Genomic DNA, 9,795 nt, shown 5'->3' on the forward strand with positions numbered 1-9,795 from the left:
ATGGGTATATATTTCCTTTTCTCCTTGCCTTTAACATCTCTTCTTTTCTCAGCTATTTCCAAGGCCTCCTCAGACAACTACTTTGCCTTTTTGCATTTCTTTTTCTTGGGGATGGTCTTGATCACTGCCTCCTCTACAATGTCATGGACCTCCATCCATAGTTCTTCCGGCACTCCATCAGAGCTAAACCCTTGAATCGATTTGTTTCTTCCACTGTATTATCATAAAGGATTTTCATCTTCAGGATCTTCAGTTGCTCAAACATCATTTTAGCATCATATCTACACCCTTCCTGTCCCTCATTCCTGACAACCAAACAACATGTACTGTTGTTTCTACCTCCTAAGTGTCTATCTTATCCTACTTCTCTTCATCTTATTCACTATCTGGGCCACACATAAACACCATTTCTCCAGGAAGACTTTTCCTGTGCAACAGACCAAGTAATCTTCCTATGTTTACCACCCCAAATTACCTTGTTTTCCTTCTCACATTGTATATATTTTTCCATATAAAATTACTTTTACAGTGTTCATCTTCCATAGGAGAGAATTAAATCAATGAAATTAGGAATTGTATCTGTTTGTGTTAATGCGTTATCTCGAAAAGGTAATAGAACAGTGGACAATATATCAATAAAATATATTTTAAATCGATAGATACTTGATTGTGATACTATAAAATGTCAAAATACAGAGTAAGAGAATGACTGAATCAGGTAAATTTCAACCATTTTATTTCTAGAGGCATCCTCTAAAACCTAATCATCTATGTTTATTTTCTAAATGGAGTATCATGACCTCATGTATTAGGAGATAAAAATGACATCTTAGCCTTACTGTAAACAGTGATAAAAATGGAAAATTGAAATGTGTAGACATAAATTAGTTAAATATTTACAACAGTGTATATTAGTTTTGTAAATGTCATTCATTAATAGTTTTCTAGAATACATTATTTTTTTTTCTCTACTATTAAAGTGACAGGAATTGCTTGTACATCTATTGGCGTCTCCATGGTATAACATAGTATAAGTAAGTATGCATATTATTTGGAATATGCAGGTGGGATACAGACTTCTAGGAATTGATTCTGCATAGATGGGACCCTGTGACTATGCTTTCTAATTCTAATGCTTCCTAATCAGTCGTGTCCGACTCTTTGCAGTCCCATGGACTATACAGTCCATGGAATTCTCCAGGCCAGAATACTGGAGTGGGTAGCGTTTTCCTTTCCCAGGGGATCTTCCCAACCCTGGGATCGAACCCAGGTCTCCCACATTGTAGGTGAATTTCTTATCAGCTGAGCCACAATGGAAGCCCAAGAATACTGGAGTGGGTAGCCTATCCCTTCTCCAGCAAATCTTCCTGACCCAGGAATCCAACTGGGGTCTCCTGCATTGCAGGCAGAGTCTTTACCAACTGAGCTATCAGGGAAGCCCTTACTAATCATTTCAGAAAGGAATAATAATAACTATCATTGAAATGCCTAAATTTTTACAGTCATAATAAAAAATTATCAGTTTAAATATTTTTCCATTTCACTGGAATAACATTTTAAAATGTATCACCACTATCTAAAATAATGTTCATTTGCATACAAATAACTGTGTGACAAACATGGTACAATATTTTTCATAGAAGTATAAAATCCACAGATACTCCTGGAAGATAGATGTTGACCTTACTTTGGTTTGATATTTATCCTACTTGGAAAACCAAGAATCAGAATAGTTAAGCAATATGTTAAGGTGATAAGACAATGATTTGCAAAGCTCAAATGCAGATACAAACATAACTGACTTCAGGGCATAAATCATTGCACTAAATTATCTCTTCAATAACATTATATATTTGGACTACATGTCATGAACAAACATACAAAATAGGTATACCTTTTCTGAGAGAAATATAAGACAGGGCAGAAAATATTAAACAATGATTATTTTGAAATCACAATTGCATGCTGCATTATGGAATTCTCAATCATATATAAAAGAAGAGTGGGCACTGGGGATCTCGTGGGTTCATACAAAATGATTATACTAATTACCTTTTCTGGAAGGAACCATTTGTTTCAATTTCTTAATCTTAAAAAATAAGAACTTTTAAAGCACATTTTATCTTTATTATTAGAGGAAAATTTAAATGTTTTTAATTTCTAGGTTTGAATACTAATATTATTTTGTGTGTGTATATATATATATATATATATATATATATATATATATATATCTTTACTGCCTGAGCCACCAGGGAAGTCCATAAATATATTTTAATATGCTTAAGAGTCTTTCTTTATGTTAAGTGGAAAGGCAAGTAGACATCCTTGTAAAATAGGACCAATGGCCTGAAACACATTTTACTGGAAGTCAGATGCCTCAATCATGAAATTAAATAGAAAATGAGGATTTTGGCTAGTAAAGGTCAATAATTTTCCACATAATAGTGTATGGTAGTTAAGAACAAGCCACAGAATGTATATTGGCCAGATTCAAAGTTTGGTTCTAAAACACACTAAGTTCTTCTTTTCAACTCCCTGTGCCAATTTTTCTTCTTCTATACAGGGGAAGAAGATTAATAATATCTAGATACTTTTCTAGAAAAAGATAATAAGGGACATATATATTGGACTATATCCAAGGAAAAAGAGAAAAAAAAAGCAGGCCAAATTTATATTAAAATATGGTGTATTTTAGTTCAAAAGTCATAAACTTTCAATGATATGATGCCACATCATAAGAAATAGAATGGAGGGGATAAAGTAGAGAGGAGAAAAAAGAGAACAGGGATGTGAAGAAGAGACTGAAAAAATAGAGGAGAAAAGAGGAATAGAAAACAAGAGAAGGAGAAAGAAGAGTTGGAATGGAAGAACAGGAAGATATTTGTATTTGCATATGCATGAAATTCTGAAAACTTCCATTAGACCATTTTAAGACAAGTGTCATTCTCATTTTACAGATTAGAAAATTAAGGCACACATATGCTAAATTACATGTCCAAGATAAAATATTTAAAGTGGCAAAGTCAGACATTAAGAATTCTCAAATTTTCTAACTTAAGTATTAGTATTTTCTAGGTTTGAATACTAGGTTTGAATACTAACTAATGTTATTTTATGTATATATGTGTGTGTGTGTGTATATATATATATATATATATATATATATATATATATCTTTACTGCTTGAGCCACCAGGGAAGCCCATAAATATGGGCTTCAATTTTTGTGAAATCTTACTAGCCTATTATTTTCTCCACAGTTTTCTAGTGAACACTGGTATTTTTGCCTTTAAAAGAATTGGAGAATTACTGAGGATTCTATTCATAAGAAGTCTTTAAAAAGTTTTTGACAATTTTTTCATAGAGTATACAAAATAAAAGATAGAGGTCTCTTGAGGTCAAGTTCCTTGGAGAAAAGATTAAAGAAAAAAGAATGTGATGATATTGGAAATGTTAACGAGCTTAGCTTTTTAGAGTTCTTTCCATGCTCTTGAATCATTCACTTGTCACCAGATAAGCTTCTGACATTTTAAAAAATAGAAGTGAGATGGAAATAGTTAGCAACTAGAAATTACTCATTGTTAATTTTAAAAAATGTACTTTTCATATGTATTTTTAATGTTCCAAAAATACTTAAAATGATATTTAACAATATTTTTTAAATCTTCTCACTTTTATCAGTCTTCATTGTCATACTTGGCTTCCTAAGTGGTGCTAGTGGTAAACAGCCTGCCTCCCAGTGAAGGAGATATAAAAGACACATGTTCAATCCTTGGGTCGGAAAGATGCCCTGGAGGAGGCCATAGCAACCCACTCCAGTATTCTGGAAAATCCCTTGGATAAAGGAGTCTGTAGGGCTACGGTCCACAGGGTCACAAAGAGTTGGACACAACTGAAGTGACTTATTGTGTGTGTGTGCGCATGCGCGCACACACACACACACACACACACACACACACACACACACAAATAGTCATATTGGGCTTTTCCGGTGGCTCAGTGGTAAAGAATCCGCCTGCCAGTTCAGAAAACCCAGGTTCGATCCCTGAGTCAGGAAGATACCCTGGAGAAGAAAGTGGCAACCCAATCCAGTATTTTCGTCTGGAAAATCATGGACAGAGGAGCCTGATGGGCTATAGCACATGGGGTTGCATGTGCTATTAAAAAAAAAAAAAAAAGAGTCGGATAGGACTTAGCCACTAAAGAACAAGAAAATACTCATATTATCTGCAGTTTAATTATTCATGGGAAATAACTATACCAATTGAATATTCCCATACACATTGCCTTTTTATGAAAGGCTTATTAGCTTCTATAATAAGAACATGACTATTTGTTAGTAAATTATACACAATACAAAGTTAAATTCTATATATCTTTTTGGGAGCAAGCCAAGAGTAATTTGGGCATTCAATGAAATGATTTAATTAAATGCTTTTCTATAAATATATTTACATTTATTTGATTTGTAGTTAGATTTAAGTAAGTGTTATTCACTCAGTCGTGCCCAACTCTTTACAACCCCATGGACTGCAGCTCACCAGGCTCCTCTGTCCATGAGATTTTCCAGGCAAGGATACTGGAGTGGGTTGCCATTTCCTTCTCCAGGGGATCTTCCCAACCCAGGGATAGAATCCAGGTCTCCTGCATTGCAGGCAGATTCTTTACCAACTGAGCTAAAAGAGAAGCCCAAATTAGATTTAGAAAATAGTAAAAAAAAGCAGTATTTTTAAATATCATACTCCTCCATCCCAAAACTACCACTGCTAAACATGAGTGCATTATCAAATCCACATATCTCTTGAACAGGCATTGAGTTATTCAATAAATAATTGAATAAAGTGCTTTCTTTGGACCAAGCACTGTTTTAAGTGTTAGAGACACAGGAGTGAAGGAAAAAAAAAAAAAACAAACAAATCCTTGACTTTGTGAAGCTAGCATAATAGGGTTAAGCCTAATAATAAACAAAATGAAAAAAGGAAAATAAACAATATGTTAGATAGTAATAGGTTTTAGTAAAGAAGTAGAACAGGGAAGGGTAATGAAGAACAATGGCAGACTTTGCAGTTTTAAGTAGGTAGTCAGGAAAGGCCCCAAGGAAAAAGTGACAGGAAGTAAAGACCCAAAGGAACACACTGACTAGTTATGAGTGGGGAATGGTGTTCTCTGACATGATTTAACAGTCTAGTTTTGGTTGCTATGTAGAGTATATATTGAATGTGCTAAGGACAGAGCAGAGGAAAGATTTAGCAGTGCTGGTGGGAGAGGCGGTGAAAATTTGTCAGTCTGGATATATTTGAAAGTATCATGAAGAGGATGGATTGTATGTGGGCTGTGAGATGAAGAGACCAGTCATGATGCCTCCAAGTGTTTGGCTTGACCTATTTGAAGTGTGTAGTTGCTACTTGTTGATTTAGAAAACTCTGTGGAAAAATTTTCAGGGAAGACCAAATGCTCAGTTTTAGATACTTCAGTTTGAGATGCCTAGTAAAGATCCAAATAGCTGTATAGAGAGACGGATGGATAAATAGCTACATAGATACATACATACATATATACATACATAGGAAGATAGACACAAAGATAATTGGATTTGCATTTCAGGGGAAAAGATAAGCTATGATTACATGTTTATGAGTCATCAATAGACAGATGATATTTAAAGCTATAGCACTCCATAGGTAAATGATTAAACATGGAGAAAAGTCCTGATGACTGAGTTGGTGACAGTCCACATCTAATAAGTCAGTTAATAAAGAAGCAGCAAGAGAAAAGGAAGAAGTCAGCAACATTGTTTTTTTTTAAAATGCATGTGTGTTTTCCTGGAACTCAAGTATCAAACATATTTTATGGAGGATGATGTACTTAACAGTGGCAAACGGTATCCATATACTGAGTAAGTGAAGCATGAGAATTGACCTTTGGATTTAGTGAGGTATTTATCACTGCCTCACTGGCAAACCTCAGCAAGTTCATGTTCTGAGAAGTGATGGAGGCAAATGCCTGAACGCAGTGGGTTTAAAATAGAATGAAAGAGGAAAATGTGGACAGACATCATGACCACGATAAAAGTAATGAGAAAAATGAGATAGAAACTTGAGAGGATAATAGAAGGATTTGTTTCCTGGGGTGTTTGTGTTTGTGTGTATGAATAAAAGAATGTCATTCAATATGTTTTCTTTAATCCAAAGAATTCCTTTAATATTTTTGTCTTATGAATATCTTGAGCAAAAATTTTATGCCCATTCCTCAGTTAAAGTTGTATTGGCTAGATGCAACAAAATTTCTACTAGAGTTCAGCACATATTACTAAATACATACATCCTATGCATATTTTAAAATTCATATATAACATATTATAACAAATCTTCTCAATAGGTAACTTTCAAGTGTTTCATCACTTATTTTTTCTTGGATTTGTAGGCATATTAAGTTTCTCCCTCCAAATGATTATTAAGCTAAAAAAAATTTCTTTTCCCTATTATGTTCAAGACACTATGCTAAATGTGTTACATATCTTATTCTTACTCTTCACCATAGGCTTATAAAATAGATTTCATTAACCTATGTTCAAAATAAGAGTCCTGGTGATAAGCACTTCAATGGTTTTCCTGAGTGTTTGATAGATATGACTGATGTAGTAGGTATTTGGTCCCAGTATACTTGTTCCAAAATATATGACCTTTAACTTTTACTACTTTATAACTTTTATTACACTTACTGAAAGACAGAGACCAAATTTAAGTAACACGGTTTTCATATACTAGGTAGAGCCAAGTATAATGACAGGCAATTAACATGACCTACTATTAATATAGCTGTTAATTTGTTCAAGAAAAAACTGTGTGAGACAACAAACACTATTTTTTCATGTTTACAATCATAAAGCAAAGCAGCAAACTAATCCAGATTTTTTTCTTTTATATGTCTTGCCATCATTATGAGACAATTTACCAAATTGCAAAACTAGTACAAGACAAAACGAAGCCCATTGTGCTGACAAGTCAATGATTTGGATGCAGCAAGTTACACATCAGATGGTGTTGATTGTGCAGTAAAGGCCGTGAGGAATCCCAAATTAATCCTGTAGCTAGCCTAATGAATGTCCCTAAAGATTTGCCATTGGAGATGCAATTACTGGGTCTCTTAGAGTTCAGATGTGAGATTCTGAAAACAAATCTTTATCTGAAAAGAATATTGGTTTTCTGTATGCTTAAATTTTGTGCAGTTTAATTAATACCTAAAAATGCAAGCCCTGTGTCTTAAAAATCTCAATAATAGGAAATTTAAATGTAGCAGGGAAATAATTAGGAGCTCAACATTTTCTCATTACTTTAAAATGAATTTCATGTCAAAGTTTAGACACATATCAGAAAAGACACAATAACATCTCATTTTAGAATCATGTTCTTTGGAAATCGTTGGCCAATATAATATCTATTCCATTTATTGTTTTATTCTACCTTAATTTTATTATATTTTCCTTGTAAGTTTTCAATTTTCAGTAGTGAGAACCTACAAACATCAACAACTTCTAGATAGTAGTTTTATCTTTAAAATTTATCCTACTACAGTATAATATTAAAAAAATCACACATTTTACCGAAATACTTAAATTGTAACATGCCTGAAGTTTGTAAGTTAAAAATACATTATACATAATGCATATTTATAATTTATACATGACTCTAGTGGTACTATAGAGAAATAATATGATTCAGAGTTCTGAAGTAAAGGTTTTCAATTTCATACATTCCACATATGACCTGCATGAACTTGTAAAAGTTCTCTCTTTCATTTCCACCTGTAAATAAAAGTATTTTCCAACTAATGGACTGGTCACAATGTTTAATTACTATAAGAAGGTATATATCATATTCTTGGCAGTTAAAAACAAGTAAATAGTTTCTTCTCTTTTCCTCTTATCTAGAAACATAGCTAGAGCATAGATAAATGGAATCAGTGATTGAATTTTCATTTTAGAAAAATAGCAAAATACTTATTCAACATGTCTTTAGAGCAAAATAAATAAATGTTTTATTAAAATGTCAGTCTTTCCCATAATAAACTGAAGTACTCCTGTTTTTTATCAAACTTTAGAAAAACTAAAAATGATTGGAAGATTGCACATACACATCTATCTACAACACACATATATATTTGTGTATTATTTTTCTAACCTGGTAAGTATATATCTTATCTTTCCTTAGTGAAACATCAGTGATATGAGTGTAGATGAATGATATATTAAGCAAGACATTCTTCTTAGGAACTCAGACTCTGTAGTTTTAAACAGTAATTTAAGTTCCTAAACACTGTAACACTGTAGACAATTAAATCAATTCTAAACAATTTTCAAATGGCTAGATTTTATCCCACATGTTACATATTATTTTAATAAATTTAGTGCCTTTTGCCTGCTGTTTTCTAAAAGCACTATTAAAACTATGGACATTTGAATATGCAAGGAAGTGCTTGAAGAGAAAACCCTAGGCAAATGTCATGTAGGCTGAGAAGGTGAGCACTGAAATTTCACCTCCTGACAATGGCTCCAATATTAGGAAGAAAATCGGAACCTAATAATTATTAGCTACCCTTTAAATTGAATATGAAAGATGCATTGGGTATCTTTTATAGAAACAAAGTATGCAAAACATACTTTAAAGTACATGCTAAAGTATCCACCCTACTCATCACAAAATTGGTATGAAAACCCAAAAATATATTTTGGTATAGTCTTTTTCAGCATCAATCAACTGATCAATAATCTTTGAGGCAGAAAAGAGAAATTCAAATAAATAAATAAAACTCACCTTGTCCACAATACATATCTGCTTTTTGGTTTGAGCATCAAGTATTTCAATCTCAAAGTGAATAGTTTTTGAATGTTTAACTGCTGACGTTGATTTTAGAGGGCCTGCTGAGAGTATAAATTGCGACAAAAAATGAAAATTTTTCATGTCATCCTTCAGTATGGACCGTGTAGCTCCTCGAGAAATCAACTCTCTCCTGCGTTCTGAAGCAAGAGACTTGTGCCTTTTGAACATTCTGCAAACTACCAGGAGAAGCTGCCTTGTCAACAGGAGACACATGCAAGTGTGCTCCCTTTGAACAACTTAAATACTGCTGGTGAAACCAGGAAAGGTCAAGTGGCATGCCATTCCAAGAGTTCAGTTTTATTTAGCAGCCTTGAAAACAATGACTGATCTCTTTCTATATATAACACACTATTGTGAATTGCTGCAGTGTAGATTACTAGCGTTCAAATTATTTCTTGCTTTTTCCTTTTATCTCAGGTTCTTAATATGGCCAGTAGTATTGAAATTCCAAAGCAAGAAAGAAATAGACAAGATTTTTTATTACTCTAGATTCTGGATGCACTAATCTTCAAATACATGTATTATTCTTGCATTTATATGTAGATGTACTAAAAATTATCATACTGCTATCTTATATCTTATACTGCTGTTAGTAATGTACTAATACTTAGTACATTATTACATAAACACATTTTTTGGCAAATAATTCCTAGAATAAAGATTTGTGCCATATTTTGAATACTCACATATACATCTGATAGAAAATGGATAAATTCTTTTTTTTTTTTTGGATAAATTCTTCATTACATGTGGAGAACAGAAAAACAACAAGTCATCTGTGTGATTGGGATATATAGAGAGGAACTTTATAATTTAAGAAAAAGGAAGAAAACCTTATTTTAACACTTTTACAGACATTATATCATAGGGAAATCATTAAATGTATATGCAAAATCAGTACTAAACATCACAAG

General features: G+C 32.9%; 1 protein-coding gene across 2 annotated transcripts in view; it reads right to left on the reverse strand.

The window, feature by feature from the left end:
* The window catches only part of TECRL (trans-2,3-enoyl-CoA reductase like), a 142,281-nt gene extending 133,172 nt beyond the window's left edge, over positions 1 to 9,109 (reverse strand). For both annotated transcript variants that reach the window (XM_019962821.2, XM_070791515.1), the window contains exon 1: positions 8,816 to 9,109. In XM_019962821.2, coding sequence (XP_019818380.2) covers positions 8,816 to 9,094 — 279 coding nt within the window. In that variant the 5' untranslated portion in view covers positions 9,095 to 9,109. The remainder of the gene's footprint in view (positions 1 to 8,815) is intronic.
* Between the last annotated feature and the right edge of the window lie 686 nt (positions 9,110 to 9,795).

Source organism: Bos indicus, chromosome 6, assembly GCF_029378745.1.
Source record: "Bos indicus isolate NIAB-ARS_2022 breed Sahiwal x Tharparkar chromosome 6, NIAB-ARS_B.indTharparkar_mat_pri_1.0, whole genome shotgun sequence".
Lineage (NCBI taxonomy): Eukaryota > Metazoa > Chordata > Mammalia > Artiodactyla > Bovidae > Bos > Bos indicus.